We start from the raw sequence: 27,276 nt of genomic DNA on the forward strand, positions 1-27,276 counted from the left end.
CTCCACATCAATCTGTTCATAATTACTCTACACCTCCTCACCAACAGTCATTTTCATCATTTGAAAGCTGGCTTAGTAATTCCCAGCTTCTACTCAATCCACAAAAAAATAAAAAATACAAAGCTGTTGCTATTCCTCCCTAAAACCCTTACACACCTCAAACAAAACTTCTCAATAACAGCATCTGATAAACACCCCTAGAGAAGTCATCCCCCATTACCAAGCTAATAGGCATGACAATTGATGATAGCCAGGTTATCAAAAAAAAAAAAAATAGGGGCATGTACAGAATAAAAGTACAGTTGTGTACACTTACCATAAATGTAGATGTTCGAGTGTATTCACTGTTGCAGTCCTTACAAAATGGGTTATCCGGCTGCCGGTAGCCCACAGCCAGCCAGATTACCAAAGCCTTGGTATATGATGTCAGATGCCTTCGGCCGTAAACCCGACGTCAGGTATAATGGAAGGCAGACGATGCCATTTCCTCAGTTTTTCTTGCCATAACTGTCAGAAGCCCCCAAGAAGGCTAGAGCAGGAAAAGAAAATCCCTGGAAATATACCATCCACAAAATAAACAGACAATCTGTGCCTTAGGAAAAAAGGGGGATGGAGGGGGGGAGAACCAGGACTGCAACAGTGAATACACTCGAACATCTACATTTATGGTAAGTGTACACAACTGTACTATGTTCATCGTGTTTCACTGTTGCAGTCCTTACAAAATGGGTTGATTCCCAAAGCCCAAAGAAAAAAGGGGAGGAGGAATACCCACTATTTAAGGAATGGTAAGGATGCCCTGCAACACTGCAGTGGCAAAACCAGCCCTGGATTTAGAAAACAAAGGTAATTTGTAATGCTTTGTGAAAGTGTGAACCGAAGTCCAAGTAGCTGCTTCCAGGATGTCCTTAGTAGGTTGTTGTTGTTGTTGTCTTTCGGCTTTTCCCAGTTAGGGGTCGCCACAGCGGAACTCCGGTCCACTAATGATTGGCAGTAGATTTTGACGAACGCCGAGGTGCCAGCTCGACGTTCAACCTTCAACGAAGGCACACTCACTTACGCATGTCTTTCGAAAGCCCACCCAACCGCAGGAAGGACATGCAGACTCCACACAGAAGGCACTCCCCGCACTCCAGCCGAGAATTGAACAGGAGAAGCTCTTGCTGTGAGGCAACAACGCTATCGCTGCACCACCGTGGCTTACTTAGTAGGTACACCTTTCAAAAAAGCTGCTGAGGTGGAAGTTGCTCTAGTAAAATGGGTCCTGATACTCTATGGAGGAGCCTTATCATGCTGCAAGTAACAAAAGTGAATACAATGGGCAATCCATTTAGAAATTATCTGTTTAGAAATAGCTTTGCCCTGAGCTCCAGATGCAAAACTGACCAACCACTGGTCAGACTTCCAAAAGGTTTTAGTCCTGTCCAGATAAAAACGAAGCTATGCACATCAAGGGAGTGCAGAAGTCTTTCTCCTCTATTCTGAGGTTTAGGAAAGAAGGCAGGCAGGTGGATAGATTGATTAACAGTCAAGCTAGAAACCACCTTACACATAAAGAAAGGACTGGTTCGAAGGGAAACCCTATCTGCATGGAAGATGATAAAAGGTTCTACTGCCATTAAGGCCTGCAGCTCAGAAACTCTTCTAGCTGAAGTAATGGCCAAGATAAAAGCAGTTTTCCAGGAAAGAAACCTTAAATCTGCTGAGGCAGCTGGTTCAAAAGGAGGCACAGTAAGTTTCTCAAGCACAAACTTAAGATCCCAAGCAGGAGTAGGTGCCCTTCTGGGAGGTTTTAAATTGCTATCCCCCCCTACGGAACTGTTTCATCAAAGGATGTGAGAAGATGGGTTGTTCAATGGAACAATAAGCAGAAATCACTGAGGCATGAATCTTGACTGAAGAAAAGGAAAGCCCACCATTAAGCAAGCCTGCCAGGTAATCAAGAATAACAGGAAGAGATGGTTGAGAAGAGTCTTCCCTATAGCTTGCATCCAAATACAGAATCTTTTCCATTTATCAGCATAAGACTTCCTAGTGCTAGGCCTCCTGACCTCATGAAGAACCACCACCTGTTGAGCTAGATTTATACTATGAACCAGGACGCCAAATGCAGAGTCTGAAGATGAGGATGTAGAAATTTTCCCTCTTCCTGAACCAAGAGATCTGGTATCAGGGGAAGATGCCAAGGCTAAGACTGGGCGAGACTGTGAAGCAGTGGATACCAATGTTGTCTGGGCCAGTCTGGAGCTATGATAATGGCCCTTGGTTTTTCATCCCTTATCTACAACAATACTCTGGGAAGAAGAGGCAGAGGAGGGAAGGCATAAATTGAAAGCTGTGTCCAGGGGAAGGACAGAGCATCCACTCTCCAGGCTTTGTCGTGATGTTCCCTGGTGCAAAAGATTGGAAGAAGATGGGTGTTCGGAGATGAGAAGAGATCCATCTAGGGAGAACCCCAATGCTGAATGATGCAATAGAAGATGGTCTTGTTCACTTGTCACTCGTGAGGATCCAAGACCTGCCTGCTCAACCGATCTGCCAAGGTGTTGAGTCTGCCTGGAAGAAAATGAGCTATCAGATGTAGGCCCATGGAGGCTGCTATGGACCACAGAATCGTGCTTTGTCTGCACAGGGGGTAAGAATGACTCCCTCCCTGCTTGTTGATGTACCACATGACTGTGGTTTTGTCTGTCCTGACTAGAAGAGTTCCAGGAGAAAGAAGATGCTTGAAAGCCAGCAAAGCCTGCTGGACTGCTATCAATTCTTTCAGATTAATGTGCAGATGAATCTGTTGGTTGCTCCAAGTCCCCTGTATGCATCTGCCATCTAGATGCGCTCTCCAAACATAGCCTGAGGCATCTGTGGTGACAGTCATGCTTGCAGGAGGTGGTTGAAAAGGCAGGCCTTTGCTATGTAAACAAGCTGTCGCCCACCAAAGAAACTCTGTCTGCAGACTGGGAATCAGAGAATGTATCAAGTCTAAATCCTGTGTGTGTTGACACCAAAGGTTCTTGAGGTACCACTGTATTTTCCTCATATGCAGTTTGTCATATGGAATTATCAGAATACATGAAGCCATGAATCCCAGGGCTTGCAGGAATTGCCTTGCAGAGAGCTGGGTCATGCTTGCCAAATCCTTGAAGTAAGTCGAAAGCTGCATTTGTTTCTCTTGAGGGAGGAATACCATCTGGGCAGCTGTATTCAGACTCGCTCCCAGGAATACAATCTCCCTTGTGGGTACCATTCTTGACTTCCTTTCGATGAGAGTGTAGCCCAAAGAAGTGAGACGGTTCCTTACAAAATCCAAATCCTTCAGAATTTGTTTTGGAGAGTTTGCTTGAATGAGGCAATCGTCCAAGTAAGGGTAAATTTGAATGTTTCTCTGCCTGCAAAAAGCAATGACTGGAGCCAGGCATTTTGTAAAAACTCTGGGAGCAGAAGATAAGCCAAAGGGCAGTGCAGAGAACTGGTAGTGTCCCTTTCCAGCTCTGAAACGAAGGTACTGTCTTCAACTTTCCCAAATTGGTATGTGCAAATAAGCTTCTTTGAGATCCAGAGTCACCAGCCAGGAATCCTTGGCCAGCATTAGCAGCAACTGCTGAAGAGTGAGCATTTTGAATTTGGGAATCATCAGAAAAGTGTTCTGCATGGACAAGTCCAGAATGGGGTGCCAGGTGCCCCCTTTTTTGGGAACCATAAAAAGTCCTGAGTAGAACCTCGGCCTATCTGAAGTACAGGAACTGGCTCTATTGCTCCCAGGTTCAGCAAGGAAGAAATTTGCTTTTCTGCTTCTGCCTTTTGATTTGGAGGAATATCTGGGTATCCTTGGTGAACAAGGAAAATGTGAAAAGAAAACATGTAGCCCTGGTATACTATTTTGTGTACCCATTTGTCATCTGTGATGGTGGACCAAATGTCTGCAAAACTGGCCAACCTTCTTCCCAGAGGCAACCCTGGGCCAGCAGGGGCAGGCAGGGGGGAGGGCTGAGTCAAACAGAATGCTTACTTTGGGAAGGTTGCTTAGAACTCCCAGATTATGAAGAGGAAGCATGCCATTGCTTAGTCTTTGGAGGACTCGAGGTCTGTCTCCTAGAAGACCTACAACCCCTAGACCTAGTGCATCCCTGTTTACTGGGATCAGGAAAAGTCCAATTCTTAGAAGGGTAATACATACTAAAATGAGGAGGCTGAACTTGCAGAAAATCTTTTAACAGTTTGCATAGATTTGGCTTTATCCTCCAATTTTTTCAAGGCCTCTTCTGCTTTGTTACCAAAAAGATTGTCTTTATGCAAAGGTACATCCAGTAACTTAGATTTAACAGGCTCAGAAAGGGGCTGTTCCCTGAGCCAAGCATGTCTTCTGATAACAGATCCAGTGGCTGCTGCCCTGCAAGAAGCCTCCAAATTGTCAAAACCACAGTGTAAAGAATGTTTAGTCACAAGAGTGGCAGAATTAAATAAATCTTGCATGTCCTTACTCTCCGCCAGGGAAGGAACACTAGCAATTTTAGCCTTAACAGCCTCCAATGTATGAAGCTGAAACTTAAGCATATGAAAAAGGCAATTAGCAGACCTAATAGCAAGTGTGGCAGAGGTATAAACCTTTTTCCCCACCTGTCCAAGGCCCTAGATTCTCTACCAGAGGGAACAGGACTTTTTGCAACTGTAGCCTTAACACCTTTAGGGCCCTGAGAAATAGTCTCTGGATCAGCAGTAGCATTCCTAAAAAGAAACTGATGAGAATCAGGAACTCTATAATACTTGTCAGGTTTCCTGGGAGCAGGAGGAACAGAATTAGGAGTCAAAGAATTCTCCAAGAAAACATCATCAACTACTTCAAACACCAGAGGGATTGCCAGAGGCTGCTGTGGTAAATCCAATAACTCCCTAATCATTTTCTTAGACTGAGGATAGTCCTGACTCTCCCACTTGAAATGCTCTCTAAGAGTATTCAGAGCATCTCCAAAAGAAAATTCTTCTAGAGGAGAGGCAGAAGGGATAGATTCTTCTGCATCAGAATCCTCAAAACCAGAATAAAGTTGAGAATCTTCCTCTTCATCAGCAGAATTGCTGGAAACATCAGAAACTGAGGGAGACAAAACTTCAGGGGACAATTCTCTAGCCCTCTTAGAAGGAGGAGGTTGAGAGCCCCGGATAAGAGTCAAAAGATCACAAGACAGTTTAATCATCTGTGACTGAGGAATTTGAGGGGAGGCCGGCGCCTGCTTTTGAGTAAATTTGCGGCTGGAAGGTCTGCTAGAAAGCCGGAGGGACTCGGGAGATCTAGCCACATCGATAGTCTGAAGCGAGGCAGTCGGTCTGCGTCTGGTCTCAGGCCGAAGAAAAGAGGCCTCAAAAGCCGAGGTCTGCTTAGTGGCTCCGGAACCATCAAAGGCAGAAACTGGCAGAGGGTCAGGAGATGAAGTGGAAGCCAGCAGCATGGAGGACTCCGAAAGGGTCTCAGTAGAGGCCTGCGGCTGAACATCCGCGGACTGCAGGGGCTGCAAAAGCACCTCACTGAGAACCACTGGGCCAATGACCAACTTAACTGGAATGTCGTTGGCCAACCTGACCCTAGGCCTGTTGCGATCTTTATCCTTGCGCTTCTTAGGAACATCAGAAGTCGGGAGACCAGAAGACACCATACCAACAAACGTAGGCCAAACTCTGAAATGCTTATACAAAATTTTAGTTCTACGGCATACAGTACGCGGATTAAAAGAAGCACAGAGATCACAATTAGGAACACCGTTCTCAAGGCCTAAGCAAGTGATACAGTAAGAATGATAATCACGGTGCGGAATCTGTTTTCCACAGGCAAGACAGTTATTAACTTTCTCTGACATTTGTTAAAGCAAGAAAAGAGGGTCCCAATGGGGTACTTAGCTGAGGATGTCTGCAACTGAAGTAGTCGGAATACAACAGAAGGTAATTTGCAGACCGGCACTAGTGCAAATTGCTTCTGCTTCGGGCTTCACAGCAAGAAAGACTGAGAAAATTGTGTCGGCTGCCTTCCTTTATACCTGAAGTCGGGTTTACGGCCGAAGGCAGCCGATGTCATATACCAAGGCTTTGGTATTCTGGCCAACTTTGGGCTACCGGAAGCCGGATAACCCATTTTGTAAGGACTGCAACAGTGAAACATGATGAACATATACTACTTAACTGATTCATCCAGGAAACTCCTGGCCTCGACAGTCCTACTCCCCACTTTATTATATGGCTCCTCACTACTGTTTAACCTTCAGGCTTACATCCAAAATAAACTAAATCACTGCCACAATAAAACAGCAAAACTAACTCTTCAAACAGAACCCATGACTGCTTAGCCCTAAAATAGCTTGATGGGCTTGAATTACCCAAGCAGCTCACTTACAATCGACTACTCATAGTCCACAAATTAATATACAAACCAGAACAAAGCAAAGCCCTATTAGACTTACTGCACACATGCACCCCTGCTAGGTCACTTCGATCTGGAAACAAAATGCTCCTCATTACCTAGAAACTACACCTGTCAGCAGGAACCTCTCTATGTTCCAGCTATTTACCCCACACCTGGAACTTTATCCCCTTAGCTCTTAAAATTACTAGCAACCTTTCCAATTTCAAGGCCAACCTAAACAATATCTGACACCTGAAAGTGTGCATGCACAACCCTCAAAATGGATACATATCCACCCATTCACTATAACTACAACTTTCTCACTCTAAATTTACTAGCACCTCCATATCTTAGCAGGCAGTAATGGTATAACACCCTTTAATGATACCCTACAACTAATGTATGCTCTTCTACCTCTTCAGCCAGCACTTTTCACTACTATTTATTTTCCTCTCTAGTGCACTTCCATAACTTTCTCATCTTTCTAATGATAACAACTCTCCATGTCCTTAATTTCTCACCCTGCTCATTACTTCTCATCTTATTCTATTCCTCTATATTTTGAATAACTAAGCAGTAATTTACTTGACACAAGTTATCAACTTCTATAGTGTGTATTGTTACTTGCAGTACATACTCTAAAATGCATTTACAGAAATATTAAGAATAATCTGTTTTTTATCTGTTGTGGAGATTATCTCCCCTTCCATACAGTTACTTATCACTTACTGTAAAATGTGTGTGTGTGGGTATTTTTGTGAAGCCCAATCTCACTGTAAACTAATCTGTTGCAGGGCTTTCTTCCCTAGTACAGTTACTCAACTACTTCTTAAATGTTGTTGAATCTTTTGTGAAGCTTTTCTCCCTGGGTCTCCGATGAAAATGGGCCACCAGCTCAGTCTGACTTTACTGGTTATCAAAGGAGAAAGAAACAAAACAAATCAATAAAGGAATGAATCACTCCCATTAGCGTGTACTAATTTACTTACCAATGCAGACAGACCAATTAAAAAGAAGCAAACCACCATAAGCCCCCCACAAACACACACACACACACACACACACACACACAGTCCCTTTCAGATGCAATAAATGTGACATTTCAAATGTACACGTTAACATTTTTTCTTTAAAGTTGGGGTAAATCTACATTTTACCTGATGATCTGACTGATGTTACCACTTTATTCTACAACATAAATAACTCTAGTTCTAAAATGTACGTACTTCTACTATTTATGATTGTGTTTATTAATTTAGATATATTATTATTTTCAGCAAAATTTACAAAAAAAAAAGTCCATTTTTTTTCTTTTGAAAATGTTAAAATGTGACGGCTTGTGCACTTCTGATTTTTGATCCGACAAGACTGCCAAAATCAAGACTTTCCTATGAAAGTTGGAACAGACATTGATCTTGTATTGGTGTGGAGCTTTGTTCTCATATTCAAGTAGCCTAACTGCTTTAAGGGTTAGACCTGTATGTGCATGCACAGATGGGCAAGTAACCAATATGCCAGACATTAACTTGCTTATTTCAAAATTGAGATTAACAATGATTCAAAAGATTTCAACATCATTACACGCTTACTCAGACATTAGTAACCAATCAAAACAAATATCAACTACATTAAAAAATAAATAAATCAGAGAAGAAAGAAGCAAAGAAACACTTACCAGAGAATTCAGGGATTCAGAAACAACCTTAAGGCTGATGATTATAGCAACGGTTTACATTATGCAGCAATTTGCAATTAATTGACACATTAGCCACAATGAAAAAAATACCTCAATATCAGCTGATTTGTATGTCTCGTAATCGCTTAACTATTGCTGGTGCTCATCAGAAATTTCCTGCGGTAGTCACAAGTGGACCATACACTGAGTTGGCACAGGCACCCACTTTCATTCCCCCCCTCCACACACACACACACACACACACACACACACACACACACACACACACACACACACTACATAACCCATACCTGTCCCAGAGTTGCTCCTTTTATGTCCTTCCTGCCCTCATAAGACATGGATGACAGTCAGTCAATAATGTCAGACATTAGTGCTTCATTCTTCTTTTTGTGCAGACACCCAACCCTCTCAAATGTCTGATTTTACAGGATGCTTCTGCTCTTGCCTCTTACAGGCACCATGTCTCTCTCACTCATAACAAATGAATTGCTGCAGTACCCCTTACCATATAAAAAAAAATCACTACAATAACTTATTAGTTAGCACAGCAGATTAATGCTTACATTTCCTGCATCAAGGCTGCAGGGTTTAACCCCCCCCCCCCCAAATTCTACTTTAATTTTTTTTTTTTTTTTTTTTTACTTGATATATGACATTATCCCTTGTGTCTACTGATGGCAGAAAGAACCAATATTCTCTGTGGGAGGCTGGAGGGTGTAGGCCCTGAATCACTTCTAGTGCCTTTACAGCATGATGTTTAGAGTATCCTTGGTGTCTAGTGGTCCGTCTGGCCCACACAGTATTTCTTTTTTTTCATACGTGTCTTTAAAGCACACTGTTTAGACTATACCTGTTGTGTAGTGGTCCCCTTAACACGCAACAGCTTCTCTTTTTTTTTCTTTAACAGATACCTTTAAGGTACGCAGTGAAGGGCATCCCTGGTGTCCAGTGGTTCCCTCCACTACTGCAGGATTTGCTCATTAGATTATGAGAGTATGGCATGACAGTCCACCAAACGCACACACATGCACATATCTTTACGCATACAAATATACATACACACACACACACACACACACACACACACACACACACACACACACACATGTCCCCAACCTACCTGATTACACTCCCCATCCCTACCTAATATTTGACTGCCCAGGCAGACTCACACTCACACATACACTTATGCACATATAACTCAAAACTACCTATCTACTGAACTCTCTGCCTGCAACTCAGCTTGTCGCTGAAATGCTCATCTGGGTAAATGCCTTATCACAGGCATTTCTGGGGGACAACATATAGTTAATTAGCACATGGCTCTCCCTTGGAAAGCCTCATTAGCATTTAGCACAGCCACAGAGATAACCCATCATGATGCTTCAAATCTTGCTGCTAAAATACTACGGTAGGGCTGTCTGAATCAAGACCAACATCTACAACATCTATAACTGGATATGCTATGAAGAATGTTTGTACTTTTCCTACTTGGTGCTGCACTCTTCACTTGTCTTGTGCTATAAAATATCCTTCTCTTTATATTTTGTTTAAAAATGTCAATAAATCTAATTTTTCATAGCGAATGCAGAAAGTTTTGGCCAAAATTTAAAATTTTCTGTGTCTGATTTTTCTCTTAATTTTATAGAATCAATATTCTTTTGTAATATTGCTACCAAGTTAAATGCAGCACAAGCTTTTCCATTTTTTCTTTAACTATTTTTCGTTATATAGCTGACAATTATCACAAGCGAGTATCCTGACCTTCTTTATGCAAGATAAAAGTGGCATACTGTACAAGATTAAAGGTTTTGTAAGAAAACATTTGCCTAAGAGGTTTGATAAAATAACTGGAAAACTATTCCAAAATAAACAAAAAGATGTGCAATCATAAAACATGATTCCATCCAGCCTTTATCACATTTCCAACTGACATAGAGACAGCATGATATATAGTTTTCCAAGTAATTTATTTTTTTAAAGCATTAAGTTGTTCTTCTTTTAACTGATTTTAAAATAATTTTCTATCATTATCTGTATGCCCATAAGCAACAGTCAGAAATAAGTGTTTCCAAAATAGCTCTTGCACAGCTTCTATGTAATCAATTAATACAGTATACAGAGCAGATAATACTGATTTAGTGTACTTAATATATATTAGCGATGCATTCCAAAATCTCAGGGAATGTATTTAATTCACTGTTGCTGGATTTATGCACTTCAGCAATAATGTAGCTTCTTGTACTCCACATTTAATCATTTTTTGTTTTAAACAAACATCTTTACTAAATTACCATGTATGACATAGGCAAACATACACTTATATAATTGAAAACAAACCGTACAGACATAATTTTACTTGTAAACATAAAAACATCACAAACCATGCTGACATAACTTGCAGATGCAAAGAGTGTAAATCACTTATAAACTATCCAGTCATCGTCAGTCAAACATTACTTAGCTCATTCAAATCCTGACCTTCTTTAAACCTTGTTCCTCCTCTGCATGTGTTCTTCCCACAATTCCTATTTTTCTTATGTAATTTGCTCGTACCCTTTTCTAAAGATTCAATTCCAGTTCTTTTCTCTGTTACTATATGCACTACTTCTAGTAAAGTTGATTTAGACATCGATTTCCATTTTCTGGTAATTCATTTTTTGGCAACAACCATAATTAGACTCAGCAAGGCCTTACTACGACTACGCAATTCTGATTCTGCACCATAGCACAAAAATAATTTCCTTAGTTACACCAATTTGCACACCCAGTACCTCTGACAAAGCAGTCTGCAGGGAATCTTTAAAGTCTGCCAACTCATTACACTCCCAGAAAATCTGTTCCCAGTTACCTCTTTCTTCCCCATCACACCTCCAACATTTGCTATCTACCTGAGGAAAAAAAAATGCTTTGGAGACTCTACCTGAAGTATAAAAATACCTACGTAAAACACTTCCAAGCAAAGACCCTAAATCTTACAGACTATGTTGCATATTTGGGAGATGTACACATTTCCTCCCATTGTTTCTTTGTGAACTGCTTATCCAATCTCTCTTCCAAATCCTTTCTAACCTCCTCTGATTGACTCTTATAATTATCATGCAATACTTTGTATGCTCTACTAAATTATTCCTTTTTTAAGAGCAGCTTCTGTTCAAGATTCTACTAAAAACTCTACCAGTGCTGGTCTTTCACTTAGCATCCAACTAGTTATTTTTCTTTGCCTATACTCTGATATCAGTCTTTGATAGGGAAGGCAATCTCTATCCTGTAGTGAAAATAAATTATTGGTCTCATCCCATTCTATTACCTTTCCCTGTCTAATTTGTTCCCAACACCTTGGTTCTTTTACCAGTTTTCTACAACAAATTCCAGACCCCTCTTCCCTATTGTCTGGATCCTTAATTGCAGTCATCCCTACAGGCAGAATCTACTTTCCCATTCCCATGATGGCTTAGTTCTTGGAATACTTTCTTCTACTTTATAAATACAATATTCTGCATGGTTACTGTTATTTTCTTTATAGACAGGCATCAAAAATCCCAGTCTCTCCTTGTTTCTTGAGCTTCCCCCGTTTCATCATCACCATCATCATCCCTTTCCACTTTGAATTATAGGTTTCTGCTTGTGCTGTGTATAGGAGCCTTAACTGTGTAGTTCTGAAATACCCCTTCAAATAGGGTAATCCCAAATGGCCTTGTTCAACTGGAAGAATCAGCTCCTGCCATCTTTCTCCTCCCAGATAAATCCTTCAGCTCTTTATATATTGCTTTCCACAACTTCGCCTCTGGTTGATAAAATATGCCGGACCTGTGTATAAAACTAACGGGACTACAACATTTTAACTGTTTGTATCCTGCTATCCATGTAACAAAGCTTCCAATTTCTCAGCTTTTTCATTATCTTTTGTTTAGCCTCTTCCCACATATCCTTAGCTGCCACACCAGAATCCTTTTTAATCCATACACCCAAGTACCTCATTTTATCATGTCCCCATAAATACAACATTGCTGAACCACTTCCCATGCAGGTACAAAATTTACAGCTCTTGCCTTTGTTTTAGAGTCATTGATTTTGCATCCTAAAAAGATATTTAACTGCTTCAAAATGTTCCACAACACTGAAATGCTCTTTTCAGGTTTCATCAGGTATAAAATAATATAATCTGCAAATAAAGCAAACTTTTCTTGACTACCATACCAATTTGATCCTTGAATTTCTGAGTGTCTTATTTTCTTTGCCAAAGGTTCTAAATGTAGTGCATATAACAAAGGGAAATATATAATTCACACACACACACACACACACACACACACACACACACACACACACACACACACACACACACACACACACACGCACCTATACATATATACCTACATACATATTGACACACAGGAATATATACAGTAGACTCCCTCTTATCTGGTCTCGCTGTGTTTGGACCTTAGGCTGGATAAACAAATGGTTAAAAGCCCATAAAACAGCATTTATAGGTTATAAATCAGCTAGAATAACAGGATTTGTGTTTGTATGCATTTTTCTAATGAATATAAACTCTAAAATTCAAATGTCTGTCATTATTTAGCCCAAAGGAGGCGGAAGCATTGTTCTTCTCTGTTGTCTTTTGCTAGGGCTACAGCAGAAATTTGATGGTCGGTTAAATTGGAGGCTGGTTAAAGAGAGGCTGGATAAGAGGGGGTCTACTGTATGTATATAACTATACAAACATACGCACACAATCTGCATGTGTATATACAGTATACACACACACGCACACACACACACACACACACACACACACACACACACATGTGCTTGCGTGTGTCTGGGTGTCTTGCAATGGACTGGTATCCCACACAGAACTGGTTCTCTGCCTTACTGCCATCTCATGACAGGCTTCAGCTTCCCAACCATGAAACGGATAAAGTTATTACTGGTAAATGAATGAACAATCACCCAGGCATTCTACATGTATGTGTTATGACAGTGAAGCTTTAACACTAGCTATGTTACTTAGAAGTTCTCAGCCTGCTAATAATACTGACTGTTTGAGCCTTGTGCCCCCCCCCCCCCCCCAGCTTGTGTAGTAATACTAACTGTCCACTAGACAGTATACACAATTTAGGTCCTTCCTATTCTCTGTGATTAAAAATTAACCCTCAAGCAGCCCTTTCAGTGCCGTTTGCCTTAGTTTTGTATCACTTGAGCCCTACCTGTTTATTTGCCTCTATATTCATTGCTAATGTTTCTCCTTACTCTAATCTGTGCACAAATTGGTTACTAATACGGAAGTCAATTTGAAGACATACTCCCAACCTTAATAAACTTTGCCATCTCTTCTCTCCCTCACTTTACAAGTAGAGTCTGTATTACTACTCACCCCCTCTGAGGCCTTCACTAATAGTTTTCCACTGCTTGCCTCTCTGGTTTGGCTGGTTTCTTTGCACTACACCTGGTTCACATCCTTTTTGCTACCCCCCCCATCCCCAATACTAAGTCTATGTTAGATTCCTGCTGTTTATGGAGCCCTCTTTAAATTACTAGTCTCCCATCAGGATCAAGTGCTCAAAAGCAGTTTAATTCTGCTCACTGGAAAGCCATCAGATACTTACCTGGTGATCTACAGCTTGGAGGGGTTTAAGCCCTGCTCTGTTCGCCCCTGCTACGCACGGGCTCACTTTACACCCCACCCTGCCCCCACTACATCCAGATTTATTCTAGGCACTAAACCCTCCTAATAACCAGAAACCAAGTAGAGCAATACTAGTAGCCTATCTCCTCTACTGCCCACATTACCCCACCCACTTCTAATCTAAGTGCTCATCTGACACAGTCATGCTACTTCCTAATGTAGTTATACTCCTTACCTGCACTCTTCCTGCACACCTTGCATCCTACCAGAACTCCATAACAGACAAACCCCACCACTATCTCTGCACCCTCTCACCTCTATCCACCACCCACCTATTAATTACACTTGTCATACCATCACAATCTCTATCCCAATACACCCACAATACTACCAATCACCTGTTACATTCAAAACAAAAATATCCCTAAAATATAACAGGTTAATTACCAGATTTATAAAACTTATATTTACTGCCCTATCTAAATTAGCCCTCAGTGGTGATATCCACCCTAACCCTGGTCCTACCATTACCAACTCCTCACCTAAAAACTGCTTAATAGCTGTTCCTTCTCACAACTAACATCCAACAGAAAACCATCTGACCTCCATTTATGTGTCTAAATATCATAAGTACAACTAATAAAACCCATGACCTAAATGCCAACATAGCCTTATACTCTTCTGACATTGTCATCCTGACTGAAACCTGGCTCAAATCTCACATCAGAAGTGAGGAAATATTTCCAAGTTAGAACATTCTTCGAGTAGACAGACTATCTAAGATAGGGGGTGGAATGGCTCTAATGTTTAAACACCACCTCAACATCCAGAACCTAAACACATCTGCCCCTCACACTGGAAATGAAGAAATTCTATATGCCAACCTCAAGCTAAACCCAAATAAAACAATCAACATCACAGGATGCTACTTCCCACCTGGCCAAAACATCACACCCCTGGAAAACCTCCTGAACTGAGCTAACCATTCCCTACTCCAGGTAACCATAATCCTAGGGGATTTTAATATCAGTTGGCTATCTTGTAGTAACAATCATCCAGTCCAGCACCTAAACCTTCATGGCTTCTCCCAACTAAAACAGTCAGCTACCCAGATAAATAAAAACTCTAACAAACATACTACTCTCGGCTGGATATTAGTCAATAAAGACCCTCACTCATACTTAGCTGGCTGTCTACCAGACAGCCTCAGTGACCACACTTCAACATTCGTAATGGGACATCACTTAAATTGTGCTAAACCCATCATCTACAGGCAAATCTGAAATAGGGTAAACTTTAACCCCCTCTCCATTATCTCATCCCTTCAAAAATGTGATTGGACACCACTAAAGTACTTCAATCTGGATGAAGCCATACACTTCTTCAACAGCACCTTCCTAAATATCCTAAACACACATGCCCCCTTAAAAAATGCCAGAATCAAAACACAGTACTCCCCATGGCTACAAAACAGTACCACGGCACTAATGAAAATCAGAGACAAGGCCTGGGAGCACTGTCGCTCAACAAAAACCCCCTCCTCTAGACAGTCATTCCTAGAGTAGCACAACAAGGCCAAAAAGCAAATAAAAAAAGATAAAAGCCAATATTATCAGTCTGCCCTAAACTCCTCCCATCACAACCCTAAGCAGTTCTGGTCCACAATAAACTCCATTCTCCACCCAGGTAAAGTAGGCACCCCCCCCCCACCTACCACCCCCCCTTCCTCAGCAGTATTGCTGACTCATTCAATAAACACTTTACTGAAACCATTCTGTCTTTGACTAAACAACACAACCCCCTACCCACCCTTCCTACATCAAAACTAAATAATCTGCCCACAGTCTTTTATTTTTCATCAGTACCTACCTCTATATAAAAAAACTGCTACTGAAACTTAAGCCTATAAAGCCTGCTGCTGACAATCTCCCCTTTGAATACCTAAAAATAGCAGCAGAAGCCCTAGCTTATCCAGTCTCTAACTTAATTTATCTGTCCTTAACAGAAAGCTATGCCCCCACACTGTGGAAAATATCCCACATCATTCCCCTCCATAAAAGGTGGCTCCTTCAATGAACTTTCCAATTACCACCACATAGCCATCCTTTCTCCACTTTCCAAGATACTTGAGAAATGCATCCATTCTGAAGTCTTAGACTACCTCTTAGCTAATAACTTCCTCTCCAGCAACCAGCATGGCTTCAGGCCATACCACAGCACTACTACCACCTAGCTCTCTTTCACTAATGCTATCCTTCATTATAAAAATAATGGACTGTTCTCTTCTGCTATATTTCTGTATCTATCCAAAGCTTTTGACATGGACTCACACAAACTACTAATCTCTGTTCTTACTAACCTATTCTTTTCCCAATCAGCTACTGAATGGTTTCACAGCTACCTAACTGGCCAACAACTATCAGTTGTTTGGCATAATGACCTATCTCCTAGACTTCCTGTAACATTCTGTGTTCCCCAAGGCTTCATCCTTGTTCCCCTACTATTCTCACTCTTCACCAACGATCTATTCACAGCCACCATGCTTCTCTTATACAGTATGCAGATGCCTCCACCCTCATATGCTCAGCCCCAACAATACCTGAACTTCACAAGATCACACAGGAAGCCTTTTCATCTGTAGAAAACTGGTTATCTAATTCCCAGTTATTACTCAACCCAAGCAATACTAAACTCCTTATCTTCCAACCAACTAAACATAACTCAGTTATGCCCCACTTTAATAGTCTAGGCAAAGACAATACAGTCATCTCCCCAACAGAACACACCAAACTACTTGGGGTTGAGATTGATAATATCAGATCTGACACTCACATTTCTCTTACCATAAAAAGGTTCACAAAAAACTAGGTGCATTGTACAGAAAAACAATTCCTCACCAAGACAGACAGAATTTCTGCTGCCAAATCCCACCAAATATCCACTTTACTCTATGCCTCTCCTATACTTACCTACCTTAGGCAAACAGACCTAAACAAGCTTGAGGCTTGCTACAATAAAATTGCTAAATTTGCCACTGGTGCATCTTATCGCAGCTACCACTGTACTTCACTTGAGAACTTGACTGGCTTGAACTCCCTCAACTTTTTCACCTGACTCAACTCTCTCGCCCACAAGTTAGTAAACCATCCTCTTAAAGTATCATCCCCTCAAAACCTTCTCCAGCCCTACTGCTCCACTAGACCACTACACTCCAGCAGCAAAAATCTACCTCTAGAAACCAAACCAAAGAACACAGTGCAAGAAGCTCTATTCTCCTGTGTCACATCCAGATTATGAAACAATCTCCCCCCTCTATAACCACACTACCTTATTGCAATCACTTCAGGACTGCATTAAAAACTTGTTTAAAAAATCTCTGGTTATGCCCATGCACCAATCCCGACTAGCAACCCTCCTTTTACCGCCCCTTCCTCTCCCTTCCCCTAGCAACCCAACTTCAGAACCGTCAGATCATTGCATTCCTTCCTCTGCAAGCTCTGGCACCCCATTTACCCTCCCCCTTCCCTCCTCAATCTCTCAGATCTGTTATAACATGCTTAACTACTTCACGTCATCTCAACTCCAAATACATATCCAACTGACTTACACCTACTTTCTCTCACTACCACGTATACTACTGACTCAGTCTCCTCTTTTACTCCTCTATCTTCCCCTTCCATCCCATTAGCCCTTCTAGCTTGTTCCACCTTCATATGGAGCTTCTGCTTTATATCTGCTTGAGTTTAGTGCAATATTTGTATACAAGATTTAGGTATACGAGTTTAGAACAGTATCCGTTTGAGCTTAGTACTATCTGTGTATACATTCTACCTTTATTCCTAGCCTCTAGCTAGATATCGGTATATCTGTTCATTATTATGTTTCATATTTTATGTATAGCTAATGTTTGCTGCAGTACGCATTATTTGCTATTGTATGTACATTCAATTGTTCCTCATGTACTCTGCTGCTCATCTATTGTTCTCTGGAGCTTTTCTCCCCAGGCCTCCACTGAAAAAGGACCTGTGTCCAGTTGGAATTTCCCGGTAAATAAATAATAAATAAATAAGTGATTTCAGTGGGGAAGTCTTGCTTAAAAAGTTTTTTTTTTTTTTTGTTTTGTTATCTGAATAAAATGCAACCCTATTTTCTTTCAAAAAAGAAAACAATAACATATATTTAATGACTGGGAGTTTCTGCCAAAATAACTAATTAACTATTTGCAAACAGAAGATAAAGTGAAGTGGCAAAGAGAACTGCAGCTGGTGCTTGGCAATGCTGCTTTTCTAAGGAGGTGCTCTTGAATGACCACAGTTGAGTATTACTACAAACCAGATGATGACCTTCTGAAGGGATGGCATTGGATATTTGAAAAATCTCCTTGGAATGTAATCTATGTTATCACAGAAGAAGTCCAACTCTTAAAAATAGTATTACTACAGTAGTCCTCTTTGAAGGAAGATAAAGTTATCTGTGTAGTGCTAAAGCAAAAAAAAAAATGCAATCGAGTCTGTGGATCAATGCTATGCTAGACTCTCACTTTAAAGCAAAATTCAGCAACAAGGGATGTGGACCACTGTGCACTTTCTAATATCCAGTAATGTGCACATAACTGGAATACTTGGAAACCATTGTTCACTTAATGGAACAGCCTAACAAATCAACACATATACCTTTTTTCTCCTTAAGGAAATCAAATTTAGGAAATTCAGGGTATTCCATCTGCATGACCTGTGTAGAAGGTTAAGCTAGTTGTCTTGTCAAGCATCCAAAGGAAAGCTCTCTTTCTAATGGGACAAGAAAGAAAAACAGCACAGAAGTGGCCACCTCCTGGCACAGATGGGGAAGTCTGTAGCACTTACAAAAAGCCTATTTAGCAGTTAAAGGATGTGTGGACACACACTGCTTGCTTACACTGAAGTCTGATGTGAACATAGCATCACTGCAAGACAAAAACTGGGAAGTCACACATGACCTTGTGAATCTGTCTCCTTGCTCTTGGTGGGAAACCAAGTTTCTAGTGGTGAAAAAATGTCTTCTTCCATGGAGAAGGGTGATCTATTCAATAAAGGTATTATCAGACCTCAAAAACATCAGCAGTAGAAGAGAGGAATGAATGTTCTGACTGGAGAGGCAAAAAGAACCGAAAGTCAGTGGTGGCGGTTGTCCCAAAGGCAAACATGTACACATACATATATACTCTTACCTTGTCTGATTGAGTAGGAAACTGTGTAGCTATCTCCACATCTTCATTAGAGAAGTACTCCACCTTAATCAAGCTGTCCAAAATACACTGAGTATTCTTGATTTTGCTGACTAACAGTTCCCGATTTATATTCAGGATTTTAATGACAGAAATCCTTTGTATCAATGGTGCTTGTTCGTTCACATTAATGAAATTCTGAGTTTCACCAACGATCTCCTGCCTCATTTCCTCCATATGAATTGTAAACTTGCATAAAAGGCTGCATCAGTTGCAGGCATTCCATTAATCACAGCAGAGACAGGCATACTTCACACCTGCTATACAAATCCTAATTAAAGAAAAATAAGAATTTGTTATACAAAGTATTAATGCAGCATAAAACAGAATTGTTCTTCCTAACTACTGTTTTAGTCATGTCGAAATGCAATGCAACACTCATCCATCAGATTCTGAAAGTTTCTCGAGTCACAAAAATAACATTTTCATACAAAAGCCATACAAACTTCACACTCCCCAATTTCTTCTCACTTGCAGGTTCTCCCAGTCAGATGTCAAGTACAACAGCTCACTAGCATGACTGCACAAGGACTAAATTATGTACTCACATCTAGCCTTTTTTACTATGAGGTAAAAGTGGTGACTACACAAGATAAAATAGATGAATTTACAACTTTTAGGATTTTAGTGAATCATTTCTTTACATCTTAACTTGCATATGAGAAAACAGCATCTCCAAGATACCCAACAGGAATTGGCAGAAAATAAAAAAGAGAAATTTACCTAGAGCAAACCTCACTAATTGCTCTGGTAAAGAAAATATGTAACCTATCAAGAACTTCAAAAGTATACAATTTAAAAAAGTGCCAACCATTTCATCCTACTCGGCTGCAAGCAGAACATAATTAACACCTAGCAGTAAAATTTCTGCTGTAAGCAGCATACATTTATTGAGCAAGGTAACAATACATGGCTGAACCACTCCAAGGCCAGGAAAAGGAAAAAAGTAGGTTACCCATGAAATGTTGCCCAGGAAACATGACCCCTAGAATAATATTACAGGTCTATGTTATTACATCTTTTTTTTTTTTTTACTTTTTATTTGCAGTAACCTTGTTTATCAATCCTCAGGTCACCAGTCAGTTATTTTGTGAAGTCTTTTTGAAAATATGGCCTAACTACCCTGAGCCTAAGTCTAGTAATAACAGTAGTACCATTAGGTTTACCAGTTTTGGACAGTACCTCTGACTCACATCTACCAATTGCTTCCCCCCCCCCTTTTTTTTTTTTGGTCAGGAAATGCACATTTCACACGTAGCACTAACCCCCCTTCCCACATCTTCAGTGTCTAAATGCACCTGACACAGTCCACTGCCAATTTGTTTTCTTATTGCTGTTTTCCTCCATTCAATAAAATTTTAATGACAACGACCACAACATCTTCATGACGCTGTCCATGTTTACTTCATCTGGCTGTGATATGTCACTTAAATGCTTACTGTTGTAGATCACCCCACCTCAAGTTGGAATATGTTCCCTAATCATTAAATATGTTCAAGTGATTATGCACAACAATCTCTGAAATAGGCTTTTATTCAGATACAGTGGTGATGGCTTACAGTGAAGGTCTAAAATGGCCTAGTACAGATCCTGACCAGACTTCATTCTGAGGTGCTTCACCACCCTGACTGTAGACACTGCGTTCCCTTTAATCTGCATACAGCTCAGCATGACATCATCTGCTCAAATTCCCAATGACTGCTAATTGTGTCTTTCGGCTTTTCCCGGTTAGGGGTCGCCACAGCGGAACTCTGGTCAGCTAATGATTGGCAGTTGATTTTTATGTACCGGCTTGCCAGGCCTGACGCACAACCTTCAACGAAGGTATGCCCATTCACGCATGTCTCCACGCAGAAGACGCTCTAGCGGAGAATTGAACCAGACAGCGTCTTACTGTGAGGCGACAACGCTACCGCAGCAACACCACCGCAGGTATTCCCAATGACTGCTAATACTGGGTAAAAACAATGTTTGGGATGCCCTACCTGGAAAAGTATTTCTTTACAGAATTGAGGTGGATCTACTATCTGGGACAGTTAAATCTTTCCAAAAAAGAATACCGTAATTAATTACAATTAACTAGTCTCTGCTCTAAAAAGTGTTTCTCTATATCAATCTTAGACCAAGGCACGACTGACAGTTTATGGGATTACAGCGACTCCTTCTGTAAATGTTGCATGTTCTACGAATGTCTAAATTTGGCTCATGCCTTATCAATAATTACACTCACTAGCACTCCAGAGCCAACCTTCCATGCTTAAATTTTATAACTGCATATGTCAGATGGTTTCATCTATCAGACAAGAGATGCCACTGCTCTCTTTCCATTAATGACCCTCTTCCGTACAATCAGTTCTTCCTGAAAACAATGATAATGCCTGGTATCACCTGACACATACCTTTTCCTCCTTAGCCATCCCTACCATATGCATCCATACTGTAAGCAACAGTTTTTGCAGTTGACTGCAGTATCCATAATGACAGATCTTAGTCTCTCATATCTGAGAGTGTTGGGGAATGCTCAGTCATGTCCAAGATACAGTGCTAACCTGAGTCACAATGTATCCCCCAACACTCTCAGATATGTATGCTCTGATGAAAGTATTAGCAAACGTGCACTTCTGGAAAAATATGACTTCAATATTACATTTTTGCAGTCTAAGCAGCATTCTTTGCAGTGTTTTTGATTACGAACTGGAGAAATTTATAGAGACTCTGCAACTAATGCCAAACATTCTCTCTCAGTTTTGGTACAGCGTCTCTCATACTGTGGCTACATGTTTCTCACCATGTAAAAGAACAGCACTCAGTCCTAGTTCTTAGCCATCATACTGCATGAGATCCATCGCCTTAGGATGCAGAGCCAGAATTGTGGTGACACTGCTTTTAAATTTTAGGAAAAGTGGTTTTGATTTTTCCTCTCAGTGACTCATACCTGTCTGGCAAATGAGTGCATAACTTCTGACAAAAAAAGCTTCCATCCTAATAAGATGTTGGGATCTTAACACCCGTTGGTCATACTATACACACACACACACACACACATATATATATATATATATATATATATATATATATATATATATATGCATATATATATATATATATATATATATATATACATATATATATATATATATATATATATATATATATATACACACACACACACACACACATATATATATATATATATATGTACATATATATACATGTATATATATATATATATATATATATATATATATATATGTATATATACATGCATATATACATATAAACATCACCTCACAGTAAGACATTGTCCTGTTCGATTCTCAGCTAAAGCGTCTTCTGTGTGGAGACATGCGTGAATGGGCGTACCTTCGTTAAAGGTTGTGCGTCACGCCTGGCAAGTCGGTACGTAAAAATCAACTGCCAATCATTAGCGGACCGGAGTTCCACTGTGGCAACCCCTAATCGGGAAAAGCCAAAAGATACAACATATATATATAAATATACATACATATATATATATATATATATATATATATATATATATGCATATAGATATATATATATCTATATATATATATATATATATATATATATATATATATATATATATATATATATATATATACATATATATACATATATATATATATATATATATATATATATATATATGTGTGTGTGTGTGTGTATATATATATATATATATATATATATATATATATATATATATATATATATATATATATATGTATATATATATATATATATATATATATATATATTATTGCTTGTACATTATCAGATTCTACTCAGTCCACTTAAGGCCAGTAAATGCCCAAAAAGTACTCTGCTTACTACTTTTTTCACTTTACATTAGCAGCTTGCTCTGGGATCTTCTACACACATCTTAACCAAAGCCTATGTATCCTCCAAGGTCTTGATCTCTCTTCTTCAAATTGATTGGTTTGATCTTGAACTGGTGGATGCAAAACAAAGTGACCATTAATTCTTCTATTCTTAATGAAAATGTCTTCCTGATGGCTCAGGCCAAACACTACAAAGGCTCAAACTGAAAAGCAAGTAATCAAACAAGAAAGTTAGGCTAGAAATAGAAATTTGAGAACAGTTGGAACACCAGGAAAAGGAGGAAAAAAAGGAAGTGATGGATATGCTCATGCTGCTAGGAAGGCAGCATGTTAAACAATACTGCTGTGGTGACTGACTTATGAAATTATTACTGCTTGTTGTTGTGGGCTTCAAGAAAGTAATAAATAAATACAACAGCAGCTGCTAAAAGTCGGAAAGCCGATGAAAATTAATACAAAGAATAGTCCAACAACCACAGTCTGAAGCATACACTTTTATAAAAACAAAATGCAACAAAATGAAGATAATCACTTTCAGGTTGAAAACCCTTCATCAGATCTAAAGCATAGTATCAACTACTATTTAAATGAAATATTGATCAATCAATGACAGCAATCAGCCCACGCTCATTAAAAACAAATCAAAAGGTATATTCCATTGTTCCGTTAGCATTCATCAGGTAAAGTACTATAAACCAATCAGAAGCATTCTATACACCTTGGTAGCCAATTAAAAGAATAACATTAGTGAAGCAGTATTATGAGATACTATTGACCAATCAGCATTTAAGGAGCAACTTACACCCCTCTGTATGTAAATACAGGGGAAGACTTTCACTGAGAACATTTCAAAAGCCAGCATTGGTTCTTTATGAAACCATTACCCAATGTCAACTATGACATAATCTCTGCCCCTTTAGGGCAGGTTTAAGTGAAATATTGCCATTAAGTCCTGGGGATTTGTCAGCTTGAAGGCTGTCTATCCAATTCATTTTCACAATCTCTGTTCTATTCACAATGTCGCCTCCTCTGATATTTTCTTTTATGATTTGAAGAACAATAAAATTAAAAACATGTTCTTGGTTTGCTAGTATGTGTTTTGCCAGGGAGTTCTTGACATCGCCTAAATGAATAACCCTGGTAAGTTGCAAAATTCTTTCTTTGAGTATGCTGCAAAATTCTCTCTGAGTTGTCTATTCGTCTTGCCAACATAGAATCTGTCACATAAGGTGCAGATCGCAAGATAGACAACATTCTTAGTTTTGCAGTAAGCACAGAGGTGCAGAGCATGAATATGTTTTGAAATAGGATGTGTAAGCTGATTTTGACTGTAAATGTCCTTGCATGCTTTACATGCACACCATGGAAACATTTCAATTCTATTGGATCTATTGCTGATACTTAATCTGTTGCCATGACATAACTGTATTTTGAGGTTCTTGCTATTCTTAAAGCAGAAAGATCGTCTATCCACCACTATTGCTCTAACTTCCTGATCAGTGATAGGATATTCCAATTTTCTCTAATGATGTCACATACATGACCAGCGTCACTGGAGTAAGTCAACATCACTCTTATTCTTTAGTCCATATGAAGTTTTGATGTTTTATTGCTTGGAGATTGCTTGTTATTTTTCGAAAAGTAAGGTTTCCTATTGATCTTCCTCTGTTCCAAGATCACTGCTGTTGATTTACTAACCTCTAATTTTAAATCCATGTAAAAGGTTTTGTGAGGCTTCCAGATAAACATCATCTTGTGTACATAGCCAAGACGTCCTTAGTAGTTGTCCTTTCAGAATATTCTGATTAGTATTTATCCTGGGCATAATTGTGTAGTACAAAAAGTTGTTCTTCCAACATTTCTTATAGAATATATTGGTGTTGACCTTATCATCTTCTCCAACAAATAGTACAACATCTAAGAAACCTATTTTCGACTTGGATGTCTTCATGGTAAACCTGAGGAATTATGTGGTTTTAAGACAAAAACTTTAAGTTGATCCACTGTAACCTGCCATAACAAGAACACATCGTCCACAAAGCATTTATAATATTTGATAAATGCAAAGAATGGATTGTCATTAAGAACACTTTTCCTCCCATTTTGCCAATATAATGTTGGCATAGCTATTTGCACATGGGGTGCCCAATGCTACTCTAAAGAATACAAATCTGCATAACAATCTCACTATTATAGCTGCTTCTTTCATGTAAAAAAGCTCTTACAGAGTCAATGCCATAGTCATTCGGAATGACAGTAAATCTTCATTGCATTATGTTTTTGTTTTTATTAAAGTGTATACTTCGAACCGTGATTGTCGGAATGTTCTTTATATTAATTTTCATTGGCTTCCAGAAAGCAGCTGAAGGGTAAGGAGAACCAAGCTTATGTGGATTACTATTCTACTACTAGCTAGAAGGAAAAGGTGCAGTTTATACCAGTGATGTAGTTATGCAGGTAGAAGACTCTTTGCTTTAAACTAGTACATCCAGCAACAATGAAAATTTTCTTTGCATCTGGGACACAGTTTCCAGACCTCAATCCAGCCTTTAATGCATTCCAGGGTAGGGCATAAGGAGAAGAATTAAAAAAAAAATGCCCTTGCAGATATCAAAGACTGAGTCTTTCCCGTTATTTAAAATGGCAGCAGCTTTTAGAAAGAGAGCGGAATTGACACAGCAGTCCAGACAGAGAGAGAGAGAGAGAAGGAAAGAGACTCAAACTGACTGAACAGGACAATGAAGAAGGGAATTTGTTCCGGTGAGTGAAAACTGTGATTCTATGGTATAGTGGACTTTGGGTGAAGATACTGCTGTTCAGACAAACAAAAAAAAAAAACTTTGCCATTTCTCCAAGAGTTACTATCTATAAAGTTTCCACAGGATATAAAACTACACATTATCCTCATCAAGGCATAAAACAAGGAAATAATAAAGAAGGCAAGATGGAAGAAGATCATTTCTTTAACATCTTTACTAAAATATCGCTGACACAGGCATGCATACATTAATAGAAAAAAACATTTTTTCCATTTAGACACATTATACATTACATGATTTCTTTCTTTATAACAACTCTCTTTCAGTACACCATTACGTACATCACTCGATTCTTGCCTTCCCTTAAATCTCACTTCTCCTCCTGAACATTATTCTGCATGTATTTTCCCCACAAATTCCATTTATTCATATATAATTTGCTCCTTCACTTTTCTAACGATCTTTCTTCCAGTTCTTTTATCTGTTTTACAATATTCAGTAAGTACTTCAAATACAGATGGTTTAGATTTTAATTTTCCATTTTCTAACAATTGCTTTTTGGCAACCAACAGAATTAAACTTAAAGAGGCCTTACTATGTCTAGGCATTCAGATCCTGTGTCCCATCTCAAAATAATCATTTCCTTAGTTACAGCCATTTGCTCCCTCAATATTTCTGACAGAGTGCTCTGTAGGGATTTTTTTTTTAAATCTGCCAACTCATACTCCCAAAAACATGTTGCCAGTTGCCTCTTTCTTCCCCATCACACCTCCAACATTTGCTAATTAGCTGAAGAAAAATTCTTTGAAGTCTGCTTGGGGTAGAAAAATACCTATGCAAATGTTTTCCAGCACAAATTCTAAACCTTCTGGATTTGATGCATACTTGGGAGCCATTCACACATCCTCTCTTTGTTCCCTTGTAAACTGCTTTTCTAGGCTCTCTTTCCAAACTTTTCTAACCTCCTCAGATTGGTTCTTTAATAATGCAATATTTTATATGTTCTACTAATTAATCCCTTTTTAACAGCATTGTCTGTTCTAGATTCGACTAAAAACACTAGCACAGCAGGTCTTTCACTTAGGACTTCCTTATCCCTTTCTCTTTGGCTATAATCCAACATTAATCCCTGACAGGGAAGGCAGTCACTAATCTACAGTCCAAACTTTTTCTTGGCCTCATCCCACTCTAGTACCTTTTCCTCTCTAGTTACTTGTTCACAATACTTTGGTTCCTTTGGCAGTTTTCTCCAGTAAATTCCAGCTCCCTCTTGCCTAACTTCTGTACTTCTACTTCCTGTCATCCCTACTGGCAAAATGTCCTTTTTCCATTCTTAGTTCTTTGCTTATTATATTCATAAAGTTGCTGAAAGTGATCTGTATGGTGGTTATTCTCCTTAAGAATGTTGTTGTTGTTTGTCTTTCAGCTTTTCCCGGTAAGGGGTAGCCACAGCGGAACTCCGGTCCGCTAATGATTGGCAGTAGATTTTTACGAAACACCGAGGTGCCAGGTCGACACCCAACCTTCAACGAAGGCACGCCCATTTACGCACGCATGTCTTTTGAACGCTACCCAACAGCGGGGAGGTCATGCAGATTCCACACAGAAGGTATCCAAAAATCACACTTTAACCTTTTTTCTTTAACTCTCCATCCCCCTCCCTCTTCATCAGTAT

The 27,276-nt window shown here is 39.6% G+C and overlaps 1 protein-coding gene across 4 annotated transcripts in view; it reads right to left on the minus strand.

The window, feature by feature from the left end:
• NOD1 (nucleotide binding oligomerization domain containing 1) overlaps positions 1-27,276 on the minus strand; it is an 849,510-nt gene that overhangs the window by 739,432 nt on the left and 82,802 nt on the right. For all 4 annotated transcript variants that reach the window (XM_044065019.1, XM_044065017.1, XM_044065018.1 and 1 more), the window contains exon 2: positions 18,923-19,250. In XM_044065019.1, the coding sequence (XP_043920954.1) occupies positions 18,923-19,156 (234 nt within the window). In that variant the 5' untranslated portion in view covers positions 19,157-19,250. The remainder of the gene's footprint in view (positions 1-18,922; positions 19,251-27,276) is intronic.

The sequence above is a fragment of the Protopterus annectens genome, chromosome 3.part0, assembly GCF_019279795.1.
Source record: "Protopterus annectens isolate FY-2018-M chromosome 3.part0, PAN1.0, whole genome shotgun sequence".
Classification (NCBI taxonomy): Eukaryota; Metazoa; Chordata; order Ceratodontiformes; family Protopteridae; genus Protopterus; species Protopterus annectens.